Source organism: Micromesistius poutassou, assembly GCF_964030765.1.
Source record: "Micromesistius poutassou genome assembly, chromosome: 15".
NCBI classification, from domain to species: Eukaryota; Metazoa; Chordata; class Actinopteri; order Gadiformes; family Gadidae; genus Micromesistius; species Micromesistius poutassou.
In genome coordinates this window covers 3,897,137-3,916,334 of record NC_140285.1, presented here as the reverse complement: position 1 = coordinate 3,916,334, position 19,198 = coordinate 3,897,137, and the positions used below count along the sequence as shown (strand labels likewise).

General features: G+C 46.1%; 2 protein-coding genes across 3 annotated transcripts; one reads left to right on the top strand and one right to left on the bottom strand.

Moving 5' to 3' along the window:
* Nucleotides 1–4,514: 4,514 nt before the first annotated feature.
* LOC311359722 (hyaluronidase-1) lies at nt 4,515–8,809 on the top strand (the record flags this gene model as incomplete). The annotated part of the gene is made up of 6 exons (XM_084479772.1): nt 4,515–5,159; nt 5,822–6,070; nt 6,330–6,476; nt 7,453–7,539; nt 8,006–8,215; nt 8,426–8,809. The coding sequence occupies 6 exons, from the start codon at nt 4,515–4,517 to the stop codon at nt 8,807–8,809; spliced, it is 1,722 nt and encodes a 573-aa protein (XP_084335898.1).
* A 1,521-nt stretch (nt 8,810–10,330) lies between these two features.
* Nucleotides 10,331–17,821, bottom strand: borcs6 (BLOC-1 related complex subunit 6). Of its 2 annotated transcripts, XM_084479319.1 has the most exons (7): nt 17,788–17,821; nt 16,325–16,851; nt 15,640–15,847; nt 14,866–15,048; nt 14,300–14,463; nt 14,143–14,226; nt 10,331–13,170 (listed from the first exon to the last, which is right to left on the bottom strand). In XM_084479319.1, the coding sequence occupies exons 2-7, from the start codon at nt 16,841–16,843 to the stop codon at nt 13,045–13,047; spliced, it is 1,284 nt and encodes a 427-aa protein (XP_084335445.1). In that variant the 5' UTR covers nt 16,844–16,851; nt 17,788–17,821; the 3' UTR covers nt 10,331–13,044. The 2 variants fall into 2 exon arrangements, with proteins under 2 accessions (XP_084335445.1, XP_084335446.1); XM_084479320.1 differs by lacking the exon at nt 14,866–15,048.
* Between the last annotated feature and the right edge of the window lie 1,377 nt (nt 17,822–19,198).

Here is a 19,198-nt window from a genome sequence, read left to right as displayed (position 1 = left end):
TAAAACACACAAACACTGCAGCATGTACCCCTCCCATCCCAGACCAATCGATAGGACTGAAGATCTTCAAAAAAACATCTGAAGATTATTTCCAGAAAATAAGATCGGGAGAGGGAGAGACGGAGAGAGCGAGACGGAGAGAGATCATTTGCCGTGCATGTGCCTCTTTTCTGAAGGACTTTGTGTTCATCATTTTCCATCCTAACAAATTCATAGCGTACAATTATAATAGCACAATCCTCTTTCTATAAGTCAGTCTCACCATCGCATATAGAGTATCTCTCTACCTTGATCCCATAGTCTCTCTCCCATCGCTCTGTCAGGTCTTATTCTTTTGTATTACAGATCCTGACCTGAAATGGTAGCTCGACTGTCAATCAAAATTGCATGTATTCAGAGTAGTAGCTCATAGTTCAGCTATGTCAGAAATTAGCAAAGCGCGTGGTGAGTCTGGATTCATAATCCTAATTGATAGACATTTCATGGGCACAAATAACCTTAGAAGCACCCAATAACTACTCAGGGTCTGTACACACAGATCACAAAGAACAAATGACACAAAGAAAGAATTACCCATGATGCATTGTGACTAGAGAAGTCAGCTTATAGCAGCAGCTGGTTTCTAAATTTAGATGCTATTAATAATAATAATGAAAGAACAATATTCTCTCTTCGGCTTAACTAGATGGCAGGCTATGGTGGTGCCCTAAATTGAAATTCGAGTTTAGAGTCACGTCACTCAGATATATTCCAGGCTAACTATACCAATTTCTTTGTCTTCCCTTGGGTTTCTCTAAATCCTGTAGCTTGGCAAAACATTGGATTTATTACGATTCAATTCATGGTGGTTAAGTAATTACTACCAGTCAAAAGGCCATCAAATACACAGGGCACAACATGGACATTAAATTCCCTGTGTAACAGCCACCACTGTGCAGAACGGGCGACGGATTCAGATAAATCACATGTTAAACAGTGTCTATCAGCGCGGCGCACCGGCACCACGCTCCGCTGCGAAGCCTCTCGTAACTGGCAGTTGGTTCTCCATATGGACCAATCAGAACAGACGGACAGCCGCCTCTAATCAATCCTATTAACTGGCACAATAATTAGCTTCCTGTCGCACTAAGGGAGAGTTCCTGCGTCGCTGTACGCTCCGGCGGCTGCCCTCCCAACACCTTCGTCCTTGCAACCACCGCTACACGCGGGAATAAATGGGGAAAATCGAGTGAACGGTAGATTAGTAGCGAGTTTACAACGGCTGTGGTTCTAAACGGTTTTCTGGGCGCCACCTGTGCTGTGCACGTTCCCTCCAACTCCGGGCGCACGCGCGCCCAGCTCTTGTTAAAGACGCAGTGGGTGATTTTTCCGGCGATTTGTTTCCATAAAAGGTGTGGTTTGAATCGACTGTGTGCCTACACAATGTTGTTCACCAGGCTGAAGTCACTGCTGAAAGTAGCATTCCAAGTCCTTTCCCAACGTTTTTGTATTTCTTTGTTTACATCCGTGTTTGTGTCCAGGCTTATGCACAAAAACGTCCAAAGCAGTCGCCATTCAAAGTGCGAGATACATTGATTGTATGTGAACAGTGAAGAAGACAGCTAGCGGTGAAATGTACCCGTTTGTGATTTATCTGTGGCGTGCGGATGAAAAAAGGGTGGAGAAATATGGGGAACAGCATCACAACAAAACACAGAGGTCCAAATAATCCGCTGTCGTACCTTTAAGTAAAGTCTACTTTATTTGTAGTCCTTAATCACAGTTCTCAAAGGGCTTTCCAGGCCCACATTATACAACACGTCGTAACCCTAAGCTAAGGTTTTGCTGACCCTGGCTGTGACACAGGCCCGGGGTGGCCATCGGGACGTTCGGGAGGTTTCCCGTTGGACCACTTTCAAATGTAATTTGGGCCGCTTGGGTGGAAAAAAAAATGACTTTGACCATTATTTTATCTTCTCCTAAAGTAGACGTTCTGCATTTATCTGACATTTCAGCCCCAGCATCGCAGTATATATAATATGGATTATACAATAGTGGCGGTATTATTTGAGATGGTTTGGTCTATGTTGCGTCTTTTCTTGAGCTGTAACAGAAGAGAAGTAGAGAACAGACGCGACAAGTGTCGTTGATTGTGGAAGGCAGGAAAAAGCCAGGAGGGGCCGAAAGGGACAGATTTTTTTTTAAAAAAGGGCACTGGAGGAAGATGTGTATGTAATGGGTTAACATTGTGTGTTTTAAATATAATTTATAGTTAAAGTAAGTTTTTGCTTATAAACTGATCCTTGAGGTGGATTTTTCATTTGCCAAATGTTGATCCAATATACAATAAAAGGGGATAGTAAGAGTTTTGCGCTGTTCACTTATTCAAATTCTTCCACCCCTGAAAAAAGTGGGCCGGTATGGGCCTGAAACGCCCGGGCTGAAAATGGGACATCGCACATAAATCAGGCACATTTATAATGCAACTACCACACAACCATTGGCTATACACTACAGATAGCTTTTTATCTAGAATCCTCCATCCATGCCATGTATTTATATATTCAGACATTTAGCCATTTTATTTTAATATTATCTAATTTCTGTGTTTGCTGACACCCTCGTCAGGTTGAATTCCTTGCACATTTGCTAGTTAGTATTAGTTCTGTGTACAAATCACTTGTTTGGAAATAAATTATTTTGCATCATCAACTTTCAGCGGTTTCGATTTTCGATGGGCTCATTAACATTTGTGTGTTCCATTAAATATCAACCAGGCCATCAGATCCAGATTGCACTCGTAAACACATTCAACCCAATTAGAGGGAAATCACGTTCATCAAGTTCAAGTAGTAATGTCCAAGCGAAAGCGATGTCAATCAATGTCAGGAACCCTTCCAAAAAGTCAATTAAGTGGGGTATTCTTTAAATATTCTGTCTGTCCCCCCTGTCTAGCGACCCCAAGCTCCCTCCAGTGAGTGCCTGTCTGTATGTGTGTGTCCGTCTGTGTGTGTGACTGCGTGTGTGTGAGCCAGAGCCATGATTTTGTCAGGGATCTAATGCCATAGTGTGTGTGTGTGTGTGTGTGTGTCTGCAGGAGTGTCTGCATGTATGCATATGTGCACGTGCGTGCGTGTGCGAGTGTGCCTGTGTGCAAGCGACCAATTGTTTTGCTGACATCGTCTTAGACCTCATTCATCATTACCCTAATTAGCCACCTCACTGAGTCACACTGTGGTCGTCTCAAATGGCGAGGGGCATGTGCATGTGCCCGTGTGTGTGCCCGTGTGTGTGTGTGTGTGTGTGCCTGTGTGTGTGTGTGTGTGCGCGCACAGGCCTGTCTATCCCTGAGTCCGTCTCCCCGGAGCAGAATAGAAATTAAGACATGACTCACAGGGTAGAAACGCGGGGAGGAATAGCTCCGTAAATGTCACGGTGACACCAAGTTAAGCTAAAGTTAAGATTAAACAATGCACTGCAAGAAGCTATTTGCATAATGGAGGGACGGTGGGGTGGCTCCATTCAGGAGCCATGTCTGCATTCATATCGCAGGATTTTCCCTAATCCGTCCCAGTGCGCAGGGTGGTGGTGATGGTGGTGGTGGTGGTGGTGGAGGTGGTGGAATGTGAGGGGGAGAAGTTGGGTGATAAAGTGTGGAAGACACCACGTCGCAAGTGGCTGGGTAGAGGCAGGTTCAGCTGGATGTCTATCTGTGGAGTGAGTGAAGAGTTGACGTTGTCTGCTAGTGCCAGCTGGTACAATATGGAAGGACGTAAACCAGAATATTTAACATGGGGTGGAGAAAATGCGGGGGAATGTTGTTTTTTTTTGCAGTTTTTATTCTAAGCGGGACACGATGATGATGTGCAGAGCCAGGAGTCTGAACAAAGAGGTCGCAAAAGTCACGAGAAAATCAATACTGAGAAGTTTATGCTGTTATAAATGCACACTTAATTGAAGGAAAAGGGAGGTTTAATACAAATTCATCTTTATAGATTTATACAATTATATAAACTATACAAACTTGTGTACTTTGTGGTTGGTTTTGCTAAATAAAATCAAAGCTTTGAAAAGGCACCAGTTCTTGAAAAATGGATTCAGAAATGATTTATTGATGAAGTGTTGAATGCAGAGTCAACAGTGTAAATAAAAAATACCTGAATAACAAACTGTTTCTATTTGTACATGAATAGCATTACATTAGCATCAACAGAGCAAGCGTAATGCAGCTATCTATCCGTTGCATAAGGCACAGGCCATAAATCATAAGTAACAAACCGTACAATTTTGCCAAATAAATGTATTTATACCAGACACACAAGTGTCTCAATATGCATTCAATGTTCCAGCGTGTGTGTGTGTATATATATATATATATATATATATATATATATATATATATATATATATATATATATGTAAGGATACTTACAAGCCGCAAAAAGGAAAACGTTTTTTTTTTTGTTTTGTGTCCTAGGAAATGATTGGCAGAGAGGTAGGGCAGAGAGCGTGACGACTGACAGCTGGCTGATCCAATGGCGTGGTCGGAGCCACGACCGGGGACAGACTCAAAACCTGGACCCCACCCGAGCAGGGAGCGCTCCGGCTCCTCCCTCGGCTCAGACAGAACGTTCCCATCAAACCCCCCGCGGGTTCCGCTCCCGACCTTCGCCTTACTCCTCCCCCGTCTCCTCCCCCTCCTCCTGCTCCTCCTCCTGGGCTCCCCCCACCCGGGACTCGCCGGGCCGCCCCCGCGACCCGCCCGCCCGCCGCTCCTCTCCGGCCAGCCCTTCATCATCTTCTGGGGCGTGCCGGACACCTCCTGCCCCGGGAGGCCGGACCTGACCCCCCTGGGCGTGGAGCCCGAGGGCCGCGTGGCCGTGTTCTATGAGGACTCGCTGGGCAGCTACCCCTACTTCCTGGACCGCGACACGCCCGTGAACGGGGGGCTCCCGCAGCACGCGCAGCTCAACAGCCACCTCCAGAAGGCCGGGGAGGACCTGGCAGCCGCGCTGCCCACCCCGAGGTACCTGGGGCTGGGGGTGCTGCGCTGGGCCGAGTGGACCCCCCAGTGGGCCCGCAACCGGGAGAAGCAGGTGCTGTATCTGGAGGCCTCCAGGGCCCTGCTCAAGAGCTTCTTCCCAGACTGGACCCCCGTGGAGGTGGAGAAGTGGGCACAGGTGAGGGAGGTGGAGGACGGGCGGTGTCAAGGCCTTAGTAATGGTTCCACGTTGACGCAGCGCAATGACCACGCAGACACAGCGCAATGACCACGCAGACGCACCGACGCAGTCGTGAAGCTGTTTTGGTTCTGCGTAGGGTTGACGACGGGTTTACGTTAGCGGACCAATCACAGCCCTTGCCGCTGCGTCGCCTCAGCGCAAGGTTACAATTTCTGGGAGGCGCACGGTCAGGCCCTTGCGGTCGACACAAGGAGGGTCCGCAAGAACATAATGGGTCCGTAAACCCCCTTGCGTTGTGACAACGTGGAACCATAACTAAGCCTTTAGGGAGGGGGGATCTTGAGTGTGAGGAGAAAAATGAGGAGTGACTTCTATCCAGGAGAGGATAGAATGGTTCCACTTGTTTCCAAGGGATTCGCTCCATTACCTTGTAGGCCTATGTGATTTAAAATCGTTGCATGCTGTTAACCAATCAAACATTTTGTAATCATTTTCATTTCTACAAACAAGCAGATAATAAGTAAAAGGCCGAATGATTGAAAAGGAAATGATATGGAGATTCGACAATAAGGAAAACTAACACAAACTAGGTGCAATTGAAATGAAAAGCAGAGCAGCCTCTCCTAGTACTCATGGTGGACCTTGATGATGTCCCACAGGTGGACTTCGAGGCAGCGGGCCGGTCCATACTCACAGAGACTCTCCGCGAGGTACGGCGGCTGCGCCCCAAAGCATTATGGGGGGTTTCTCCGTACCCCACCTGTTACACTCTGGAGCCCAGCCAGGCGCCACCTGCTAACAACACTGGAGGATGCCCCGCCCCAGAGATGGAGCTGAACGACCAGCTGCAGTGGCTATGGAAACGAAGCTCCGCTCTCTACCCCTTCCTCGCCCTGGAGAAATTACAGGTAACCGTTTTTTCATTTGATTTTCTATTATCAATGCACATCAAGCTGCATCAAACAAAAGTAAACCTCCTATCCGCCAAGACCACAGATTTTTCATGTCACTTTAGTACAAGGACTTTAAATGTTATTCAATTTTTATTCTAATGTTATTCTAGCATCTTTTGAGGATATGTCATAATATGTATGTTCAGCATATTCCATTAAATCAAGGTTGGTCTTGTAATTAAAATGTCTCATTATCTGTCTGATTGGCTTGAAGGGTGGAACATCCGGTGCCAGGCTTCTCCTGTCCAATCAGATCAGAGAGGCGCTGAGAGTGGCCTCCGTGTCCGGGACCACCTACGATCTACCCGTGTTCCCATTGGTCAAGAGCACATACACCTCAACCAATACCTTCCTGTCACAGGTGAGACATACATCGTCCTAGTTCACTCTACTCTCTTGCGCCTTAATACACACACACACACACACACACACACACACACACACACACACACACACACACACACACACACACACACACACACACACACACACACACACACACACACACACACACACACACACACACACACACACACACGTATATATCGAGGAGCATGAAGCAGATTGCTTGTCTCCGCGACTTAAGGAACACGGATGGTGCGTAGGAGGATATATAGACTGGCAGGGCGAGTAGGCGCGGGGGCAGCGATGAGCGAGCGGAAGGCGTGAGCAGACGTGATGTGATGTATAAACATCAGAGTGAAACAGCAGGCCTCTTCCAGGCCGGGCGAGAGATTAATAAAGGTCGACCGCGGCGCGTCGTCTCCGCGTTATTGGTGCGACGCGTCACTCGTCTTTTTCCCCCCGCGGCCGAGGCGACCGCTCCCGGCCAGACAATCTCAGACGATGTCATCATGATTTATGTACTTCCTACGATCTGGGCGGGGCGGGGGTCAGCCCAACTTATTTTTTTATTACATCTTGTTCGGCGTGTAGTAAACGTTAAAGACCGCCTCGCAGTCTGCATCATCACGGAGGTGCTTCCCTGAGGGAAATACAGAGCAACTCTGTAGTATTGGGAGAAAGCTTAGATGCCGAGATAAGGTAAACGCTTGAGTCAGCAACCCACAGTTTATACTTTTTTATATGTATTTTGCGCAGGGAAAGCAAAGATGCTAAGGTCAGGCCTTTGTCAGCAGTCCTATTTGGCACCATCTGGCCTGGTCCTTTCGCATAGAATAGTAGTAGTGGTTGTTTACTTCTAGACTTTTTACATGCAAAATCATCCAAACAAATTGCAAGATTTGACAAGACAGGGTGAGGTTTTTGTTTGGATTTCCGCTGCGGGGAAACTCTAGAAGTTTCCGTGATTAAACTACCAACTGTTCTGTGCGCAGGCTGACCTGCTCCACACCATAGGAGAGAGCGCAGCACTGGGAGCCGCAGGAGTAGTCATCTGGGAGAGGGAGGATACTAAAACAGAGGTAGGTACCGTTACACCACTCCATAAAACACTCATATGCCTCCCTCTCCATCACTCCCTCTGTTCATTCATGCTTCCCTTCACTTTGTGTCGGTTTTTACTGGCCCTAAAGTGCCCAGGATGTCTTCCCGTGTTAAAGCCTCCAGGTGGAGAGATGTGTGGGAATGTACGTCACCTTCATTCATAGTGTGTCTATTAGGGATATTGTGCGAATCGGTTTCTCTATTACAGTTTCCGCGTTTTTCTAATCTAGCAGATGGTTTCCATCCAAAGTCACTTATTTAATTGAGATACGGGTCTTAAAAGAAGCAGGTAGGGGCGAGGGTGCCTCCAGCTAGGAGTGGGGACATAGGGATCAAACCCAGTACCTTTCTACTGGGAGCGGAACACCTGAACAATTGAATCATCCTGTGTCACGCCTATCTGTACGCTTTCCTTTCTTCCCGGCTCGTCCGCCGTCTCACCAGAGGGAGTGCGGAGACCTGGCCGAGTTTACTCGTCAGGTGCTGGGGCCTTACTCCGTCAACGTTACCACGGCGACCAGACTGTGTTCAAGCGCTCTGTGTCAGGGGCGGGGCCGCTGCATCCGTCAGAACCCAGACAGCTCGGCTTACCTCCACATGCCCACGACCGCCGAGAAGGAGGACAAGGAGGAGAAGGAGGAGGATGAGGAGAAGGTGAGCCAGGGATCATACCTAGACGAGCGGTTCTCTCAAAGATCTAAAGTTTCACACTGAAATTCTCCTGACTCAAGTGTTACATTGACTAAATCACAAACAGGTCCAATGGTGTCTGCGAAAAACAATAAAAATGCTTATTTCGTCATTCAAGTCATGTCTTTGGTCAACAATTGATACGTTGTTTTTCCCTTGTCATCGCGTCTCCAGCCGGATGAAGCCCCAGCCACGGAGGAACCAGACACCACCACAGTCCCGCCGGACGAACCCGACCCGGCGGAGATGTGGAAGAAAGACTTCCTGTGTCAGTGGTTCGAGACTTCAGAGGAGGCCATCTCCGACCAGGAGTCTCCCAAGGATGGGGCTTCCATTGTGGGCCGGGGAGTACAAAAGACTGAGGATGTGGAGGGCCCTGTGGGAGCCTCGACAGTAAAGGACTCCTCTCTGGGGGAACCAGGAGACAGCGGCACGTCTGTGGCTGGTAGTCCGACGCCTTCATCTGAAGCGGCAACGGACCATGGGACAAAACCAGGCTACCAGATCACAGCCCTCTTACTGGTGCTGCTGGCAGAGGAACTACTCCTGGTCCATTAGAAACGTGACGTTAGTAGAGACGGCTTAAGTTAATGCTTAAAGCGAACCAGATGGCCACCATCCATTCTGCTCAAGTGTCCTTGGAAAAAAAGATTGTAGATAGACTCTCACCCGTGCACTTTGACATCCCTGTGGACCAGGGAGAGTGACAAGACTCATCTTCCCCAGTTGTTTATGGGAAGGAGGAAGAGCTTGTAACTCAGATAGCCTTTCTACCCCCCAAGCTTTCCCCACCACTGGCACCGAGGAAGCATGGCCCGAAGGCCCTGAAACGCCCCTGTTCCCCCCCTGTTCCATCAATAAACAGCACTCGGATCTCACCGGAGAATACCAGGGACAGGTTGGCGGCAGTGAGAGGGTCGGTTTATTCCCACAAGTTAATGCAGACCATCCACATGCCGGCTGCACTAGCTAGCTATGATATACACGCCAAGCGGCGCTTAAAAATACCATTTTCTCCTTGATGGATTAATCAATATCAAATTAAAAATCCATTAAAAAACCAACACTGCAGTGCCTTTTGTATTTATTAGTAACCGTGAATCATTCGTAACCTTTTCAGGAAGGGATAGGAGCCTCTTTAATTATAAATAACAAAACACACCTATGCATAATTCCACACTCAACAATGTGCAGGGCTATTGATGGCGGTGGCTGCACCCTGTGGGAGAAGAGCTCGGGTTTAGGAAAGGGGATTTCTTCCTCTCTATTAAGCTTTGTAAAACATTAACATAAACCAACCAACATTCGCATGGTTGACTCCCAGCCGAAAGGCCCTGGATTAAATCCATCAGGCACCATGCTGTAGCAGGCATCCTGGAGCAAGACCCCCCCGCCTTACTTTCTGCTTACTGACTTGTATCTGAATTCACTTTGGATAGTCATCCGCTAAAGTGAATAGAAGACATGTTGACGGAGGCTCGACCGGATCCCGTGCTTACGTCCTTACACCTTTCAGGCCGGTATTCTGAGAACTAAAGAGCGCATTGTGGCTCAACGCCACAAGTGTGCTTTAGCTAATGTGTAAAGAGAGCACACACTGTTCTAGGCCAGCACGGCTCTAGTACCCAGGCTTCATTCACACTTAAGTGCTCGGACATTGACCTGCGTGTCCATGATTTAGCGTGTGCTAGCGTCAACAGCGGAGCGGGCTGGTCAGGTGTGTGTGTGGGGGTATCATTCATAAAAAATATTGAGAATACGGATGAATGATCAAATGTATAATGACTTGCACACTATAGACGACAAAAAAGGATCCGTGTTGTAGCTTCTTACGAAAAAGTTTTCAGACTCTGGAATGATCTGAACGGCACGGAAGAGAGAAGATAACTTCATGTGTAAGAACGGCTCACTGGCGCCCTCTGGCGACAGTACAGGCCACGACGGGTACAACAGGCTCAGAAAAGATCAAAATGTACTTTCAAAATGTAAACATTATAATAACTCATAACATTTTTGTCCAATATTTGTGTTTACAGCGTTTCTAGTTACACAAGGTACAAACAAACAGACACTTGCATCTTTCAGCGTGTAAATTTATTTCTCATTTTTTCATTAAAATATACACTCAAGACAAAGGGTAGCTAAATCAAAATTTTTTTCTTTAGTTACAGTAAGATCATATGTACACAGATTGGGCCAACATAATATTAATCATCTATTTAAATATATTACAAACAAAAAAAAAAAGATGCCATTTAGTTTCAAATCTCCCCCCTTTGCTAAAACATGCTGCTTTGGAACGTTAAAATCCACCAACTCTGCCTGCCTGGAAATCGCTGTCGGTCACCAGAGGCTGTCAAGACGCAGCGACATTCATCGACAGGTCGTTTCCAATACAGGCCGGGAATTAAGTCAACGGTAAAGATTTAAGGAGAGGCAGGGCCGCGAGCGACGCAACAGCGGTACATCGGCACGGCCTGGCGATTCAGAAGCATTACGCACACACAAGCTGGATCGCTCCCCTGGAAGCTGACATTCAGCAGGCAGTGGGGTGGCCTAAGGAGACGGGTTAATAAGACCTTAGCGGTTCACACAACCACACACCCTCGCCCCCAACACGCCGGGCCCTCCTCTCGCCCAGTCGGTTCACACTGAAGGTGTCCCATTTCCCCAAGTTCTTCACCACTGATAGATGGAGCCGGAGCTAGCCGCAGAGTACGTGAGAGAGGTTCACACTTGCCTCAAAGCCCAGTGATCTGTCTGCACGTATAATGGGCTGATGTTATACAATGGACTGACATCCAACAACTAGTGGCTCCCCCCCCCCCCGATTCTTTTGTAAAGAAAAAGTGCCCTTCTCTGTTCTGTATGACTTTATGGTAGAAAAAGGCGTAGGTAACATTTCTGAATCATTGCAAGTCACAAATCCTCCGTTTTGCTTTGCATAAAACAGGTTGTGATTTTTTTTTTTTTGCATTTTAGCAATGACACTTCAAACGATGACATCACCGCGCTGTGTGCACGTGTCAATGGCCTTCTGTAAACAGTGTTAGGTACGGACCAGGGGTACGATGAGAAGAAGAATTGGAGAGCAAGGACCACCAGGACCTCATTCAAAGCTCTCTGCCAGTGCAGTGACAAAAGGGACTCGGTCACTTATCATTTAAAATGGTGTGTCTGCCACACCATGAACAAGATGGCCGAACGACCACAACTTAAGAGGAAAGGGTCGTCTTTGAGATCAACAAGAACTCCAACTCCCTGTATCTAAGGACCAGCAAGACTTTGGCGAGTCAAGATGATCAATATATATTTATATTATTGATATGGTATTCCCCGTGACTGGACACATAGTTGGTGTATTCCATTGGAAAATGAAAAAGACGCAAAGAAAAAGTATATTGACATGTTTGGGGATTTAACAAAGAAAAAAATATATTATCATACTCCTTATTTTCTTCTATTTCATATAAATATGAACAATATAAACTGTAGCGAACTGTCAGAAGTGAAGAATAAATAACGAATAACACATCGGGACTTTAAGAAATTAGAGGACTCATCTTAATATTAATGGTAACACGTGATTCGTGAATTATGCATCTTTTGGAAAAGCCGAGTAAAGCAGTGGTGGTGCTATCCAAGACGACGGTTAAGAGCCCATCACGACACTGGGGATGTGTGGCATCAGACACACAGATGTGCGTACAGATGTGGACTTCACTACGGGACTGACTCCTGCTCAGCCGAACCAGATCTTTAACTCCTGACAGGTGGCAGATGCTAGACTGTAAGTGACCCATTACTCACTCAAAGACCATCAGCTAAAACGCTATTAAAACGAAAAATTGACCTACCACCCGTGTGCCTTTGAGCAATGCAAATCAACGTCCCCGGCTCTTCATTCAACTAATGCTACCAGTGGGGACTTTGTTGAATTTGATGGTCTATAGGGCCCGTTTCCTGGTCATGAATGAGACGGAGAGTGCGACCATTGAACCTACAGTCTTTACAAAGCATTAATACCATACAAACAATCCCCTGTGTGGAAATAATAAAGGCATAAAATGGATGTAACGCTTTCCATAGCGGTCGCGTACCATTCAAATAAAAACCCCTTCTGCTGCAGTGCAAATCGTGCCTCAGACTTCTGGAGTCTGTCTGCGTCTGGTCGGGAAACAGACAGGGAAAGCCTGCCCCCCTCAGGAGAGCAGAGGTTAGTGCAATCTGAACTATGTGGGCTGGACGGTGTGTTACTGTATGTCTGTGCGTATGTGTTATATATACCTGTGAATGTGTTTAATACATGCGTATGTTTGAGTGTGTGTGTGTGTGTTTGTGTGATTATGATTACGGTTCTGTTTTTGGAACATACAGCTCTAGCCTAGAAACAGTGGTCAGACAGGTTCAATGACAGATCAAGTGGCGTTTTCTAGGTTTCCATGACGACGATAGATCACCCGGGTTAAAAGTTCCTGTCTGCGGTGGCCGTGTGGTGTGCCGGAGTACAGGATTAGCATTTGATTGTGTGCTGATCCTGGCAATAGGGATTCCATGAGTCCCAAAGCATCCCTATTCACGACGGAGCCACTGAGGAGTGCTTGCTTTGTAGTTGTAGCAGGTGTCGCAGAGGCAGGGGCAGGGTCAGTCATAAATGTAAACTAATGTATTTTTTTTTTGTTGCCTGTGAGTTTCCCACTTTGTACTGTTCTTGTCTCTAGCGCGCTCCGGGTGAGCTCGATTTATAAATCTTAGCAGCTGGCTTTTGGATGACCTTGGTGGGGTGGGCGGGGTTACTTGCAGATGGCCTCCAGGGCATCCAGGGTGCGCTTGATGTCGTGTATCTGAGTGGCCAGGGTGTGTATGGGCTTCATGGAGCGATCCAGCTCCTCACAGCGCGCCATCAAGGTGTACATTCCCTAAGAGAGGAGGAGGGGAGAGGGAGAGCGAGGGTGAGAGAGGGTGAGAGAGGGAAAGGACACCAGAGGCAATTAAACAAACGCCTCAATGTCAAATGGTTATTTACTGCTGCTGCTGCATATAATGTTGCTGAGGCCACATAGAGGACAATGGCATGGTACTATCATGGCGATGGTATACATTGGGTTGATGCCAACATTTATCAAGGCTTGATGATCAATATTGGTGGATCAATTAAACAGTTCACCTGAAGGGAAGGGAAAACAAGTAAAAGAGTCAAACCCTCCAAAGGGCTCTGTGCATCAAAGAGTCAGACTTATATCCTTTATACCCAAACTTATCCAAGGCAAAGTGAGGCAGAGAACAATGCATTCATGCATTGCAAAACATGCATTCAGAATTGGAGAAGCTACAAACCACGTTCCAGTTTCTATAGGGAACTACTCGAAGTACAGGAACAATAAAATCGATTCCCCCGAGCGACTTGGCACAGCAAACATTCTTTTGATAAATAATAGTGCTTATGAGTGAGTGAAATGTGCTTTTTAAGGATAAGTGTGGCTATTAGTGTGCTTATTATTTCTATTTTTATACTATTATGGTGATCTCTGGCTGCCACTGCAGTGCAACAAGAGGGCTAGCAGGCAGGCTAGCAGGCAGGCTAATAGGCAGGCAAGCACACAGGCTAACAGGCAGGCTAACAAGCGGGGCTAAAAGGCCGGCTAGCAGCCAGACCAGCGAGCAGAGCAGGCTAGCAAGAAGAATAGCAGGCAAACTAGCAGTCAAGACTAGCAACTAGTATCAGCAGTAAGTCCATCCTCCGGAATAATAGGCATACTAGCAACTAGCATCAGCAGTCAGGCTAGCAACTAGCTTCAGCAGTCACGCTAGCATCCAGAACAACAGGCATACTAGCAGACAAGGCAGGCAAACAAGGCAGGTTATTCTCCAGGCTAGCAGGCTCACAGTACCTTGATGCTCATGTCCACAGACTCTCCCAGGCTGTCCACGGAGTCCCTGTAGGTCTGGATGTAGCCCACACTGAGCGCAGTCATCTGGAAGGAGAGGGAAGGGTCTCAGAGACTCTGTCTGTCTGTGTGTCTGCGTGTCTGTGTGTGTCTCGCTCACATTTTGGATGGCTCCGTTGAGGCCGCGCATCATCAGCTCAACACTGTGAGCCACTTCTTGGGTGTGTCTCTCGAGGTCCAATAGGACGGCGGGGTCGATGGGCGGGATGTCCGCCGGTCTCCGTGCCAACCCGCGGCTCCGGTGGATTGGACCCGAGCAGTCGGCTGAACAGAGAAGGTTTGACGTGATGTCAGAGTCTTAGCCAGCCAATCAGAAGTGCTCACACATTCTCTCTCTCTCTCTCTCTCTCTCTGGCACAACTGACCATCATTCTCACAAAGCACAGAAAAGAGGGTTAAAGTTTGGGAGAGAAATACCTGGAAATAGAAAACAATACTAGTTTTCAATGCTCATAGCCAATCATAGCCTACGATGTACAGAACTGCTTTTTCGAAGTCTAAGCAACAGACAGGCATACTATTTCAACCGTTATATCTGACATGGTTGTACACATCCTAATGCTTCGGCCCATTCAGGATTTGGATAGGTAACGCATTCATTCACAAAAGAGCCACACAAATGTAATGTTTTTGCTCAATAAGGCAATGCATGTCTTATTGACTCACAGTCGCTACAGTCCAGGCTGGGCTTGGAGCTCAGCTTGATCTTCTGCTCCAGGTTCTTGGTGATGAAGTGGGTCAGGTCTCCGTCATGGCTGACCGTGCCCTCCAGCTCCAAGGCTGAGGAGATGGTGGCCCTGCGGCCCTCAGACTGGCCCCCCCGGCCGCCGCCCCGGGAGCCCAGACCCCCTGTATGACACCCCCAAACCCCTCATTCAAACCTCAGAGAATCATGTGCCCTACAATACACTCACCTAACATGAATGATGAAAACCAATACAAAAACATTTGAATAATTGGTTTCATATGGGCAGCTTTCAATGTGACTGACCGGAGGCAGGTTGGATCAAATAGCCAAATGTTATAATTTGGATCCAATAATTAACTAAATGGAGACCAGAGTAAACCACAACTGCAGCTTTCATTGAGGCAGTTCTAAACCGGGGCAGTTCTAAATGGTGACACAACAGATGTATTATCTGCTTTCTATTGGTTCAACACCAGATTTTTTAAGATCATGGTATGTCAAGCTCAGAGAATGCATGCACTGCCATATTGTAGGGGTTTGATTCGCGCTGGAGTCACCCATGCTAAGAATGTATGTTTTTTCGATCGTCAAATATACATAGACAGGGTCCAGAATGAACACCTGCTACAAGCCAGGTGGCAGATCGATGTTACCATTTGGGCCGGTAAAACAATTCTACACATACTATTCTATCCACAGCTCCCAGGTTTTGCCGTTGGGGAACCACACACCCACCACATGTACATCCCTACCTCCACAAGCCTGGCTGATCTCGTCCAGGCTCTTGCTGTCCTGCATGCCCCTCACGATGCGCTCACGCTCGGGCACGTTGCGCACACGCACCTGGGCCATGACGTGGGGCGGGCAGGGGCTCTCCTCCGGGGGGAGGAGCGGCGGCGGGGGGGTGGAGGAGCAGCAGGAGCTGGTCCCCGGGGCCGAGGAGGAGTAGCGCCGTGTGGACTGAGAGGGTGGGAGAGAGAGAGAGAGAGAGAGAGAGAGAGAGAGAGAGAGAGAGAGAGAGAGAGAGAGAGAGAGAGAGAGAGAGAGAGAGAGAGAGAGAGAGAGAGAGAGAGATTAGAAAAACACCACCAGCTGCCTCATATTATAACTCTTCATAGTTGCCCTGGGAATTAGCCTGAGGAGGAATCCATCATAGGTTTTATATTAACACATTTGAAAGTATCTGATTCTACACAGCAGTGGACTGGCTTGCTGTCCATGAGATACGGACCATTCTTCACCTCTCATAATAAGGATAATATGGGGTAACCAAGTAGATAGCTTTGCTTGCCTATATCGAAGTCCCATGCACACAGAAGATTCAACATTCATTTTTGGAGTGTATTCTGCACACTCAGGGTTCTCAGGGGATAGGGTTAGCAAATAATACAGCTACTACCATCTACAAAGACTATCATAAATGAAGATGCTACTCACTCCCAGTTCTTCACCAGGTTCTGCGTGCTGACCCACCCACTGTCTCTCCTTCTCATCCTCCTCCCCGTCTTGTTTCTCCATCTCCCCGTCGTCTCCCAGGGAGTGTGTCTCTTCTGCACTGACTGGGACCCATCGCAGAGCTGCACCAGGGGGCTCAGGGGTGTGCCGGGCCTTCGAAGGCTCTGTGCGTCGTCCTGCATCTGTTGTGTGCATGGCGGCGGCAAGGGAGGCTTTGGAAGCACGTGACTTGTGCGACGACTTCACATGCTTTTTGGAGTCCGTACTGTGGGTTGTTGAACGTTGGCCAGGCTCAGAATGGAGGTGAATCTCTCCGAGAGACCCTTCCTCTTCCTCCTCCACTCTGTGCCCAGGATGAGGTACTCTGCCCCCTCCGTATCTCAGGGGAGCCTGGGTGTGGCTGTGGGGGCCATTCTCGTTGAATGTTTGTGTGGAGACAGGTGCGGCCACCCCATTGGCTGCATCTGGCAGCTCTGTGCCAATCGCAGGGAATAAACTCATCCCTCCACCTAGTAAGGAGGTAAGATAAAACAGGTCTGATAAAACTGAAATCTGTTAAATATAGAATATAGTTATACGTCATGGGCAGTAGGTGTCATGAAAATAGCTACTTTTCCCTTAGGTGCAGGAAATAAACTGCTGCTAACTACTGTTACAATATTTGTTACAATAATTATGTTACACTGTACAATAAAACAATTGGCAAAAAAATATATATTTTTACATATACTACAGAATGTATATACACACTATCCAATCCCTATAGAAATTTTTGAAATGTTGATGAAAAACAGAAACCTAAAGAGGAAGTCTATGACACTTCAACAGACAGGTCTTATGATCGGAAACAGCGAACAGAATAAACGACGATCATCACATTCATCTAATATGTTAACGGTGGTAAAGCGTTTTGCCTTATCAATGGATCATCGATTGGGGTCGATCATATTTTGAACAGAGCCTGGTTAGGGTTAGTGTAGTGATCTATGGCTGGTCACTATTTTAGCAGTAGAAACATGACGTCAGGCTGTCTGCTCTAAATAGCCTTATCTGTTGTGTTAGCAGCTAGCAGCATAAACAACCTTTTGGAAAAGCCTTGTATCTAGATTATCTGAAGAGGACAGCTGTAGAAATCAATAAAGGCTTAGCCCAGAAGACAAAACAAATAACATTGATACGCGAGACACCTTTAAAAAAGTTGACATGAGCTGTCATTAGCCACTTGCTAAGCTGCTATCACAAGTGACCAGTGTGGTTAACGCGATGCAGTTCATTTATGCTAACGCAAAAAGAGCTAGCTATGTGTCGATCGGAATTGATATTTTATAAATCGCATCTAATGTGTAGCGTAAGTACAGGAGGGTATAGCCTATCATATAGTTATCCAGTTATAATTTGATGCACGAGTGACATATTAGCTGATTTAATAAAGAAAGCACACTCACCAGTGCAGTTTCAATACCATAAATTGTAGGCAACAACTGAGTCCTTCCGGAAAGTTATTCCGCCTTGCATCTTCCAAGATCTAATAGTTCCGCCTTGCAAAAAATAAATAAAAGTACACACACACACACACACACACAAATATTTCCACTTAAATTTGACTACAAATCCCAATTTGAAAGAACATCTAGAATATTATTATTCTGTTTAAATTATTAATTATGAACTCCTATATTCTGTACATAACAGCATCAAATAATTGTATGTTACATTTTTTTATTGTAACCTTTTTAATTTTAATTTTTCATATCAAGAGATTAAGAGATTGCAAAAGCATTAAATATATTGAATTTATCGTACGCAATAAAATCTAAAATCTTGGTTCATATTCTTCAGGTGTTATTCCCATTATACCTACAGAGGGACCCAAAGACCACACTTGCTATTTTTTATTTTATTTATATATATATATATATATATATATATATATATATATATATATATATATATATATATATGTGTGGTTGTCTAGCGGCCAAATTAAATCCCTTCTATAATTTAGGTTAGAGGTTTCTTTCTTTGATTCTGAACGGTCAATACCATAAAGTAGAAGGGGTTTATTTATTTCCATCTATTTTATTTTTAATTTGAAGTTAACAAAACCTTTCATTCAACTGCTCTGTCCTGATACTAAACATATTCATTGTTTTATTAAGAATGACAGTTTAGGTACATTCACCAAGTTTAGCCTACTATGGTAAAAATGGAAACATAATAATATAGCTAAATTACATATTAAAAGATGTAATATCCATATTCTCCCAGTCATTGTTCTACCCTCATTTGCGTTGGACTGGGTTTGACACTAGTTGCGATAATATCTTCAACATTAAAACGCACTATACAATACAATCATGCTACAATATAAAGATGTAATATCTGCAGTGAAGTTGTTAATCTGGTGTGTAATCCCATCCGCTTTGCCGGGCGTCTGCGTGTCTGTGATGTGGGACTGAGACAGGAAAGGTCTTCGACCAGAGGACATGTGTTCTTGACCTCAAAACCCTGGAAACGACAAAATAACCGATTCAGTGTTTAACGATCAAAACCAATGTCGTAAATGTCCTTGTTCATTGAATAATGAGTCGGGTAAAGAGGCTCGGCCTGCTAGGTCCAGACCATCACAGAGTTATGAGGAGTGAATCATGGGCATATAGTCGCCCAAAAGAAACCCCAAAACATTTTGGCGACGATTATTTAAATTTAACAACCACTTTAGGCACTGTAAAAATACGTCGCTATAAAAAAAAGATCTTTGTACTTGTATTCGTTATGTCTTTAAATGTGTAAAATTTAATTCAATGTGATGGTGACCGGGACTATCGCTGGGAGGGTTGCGGTTTGCGTTCTTGG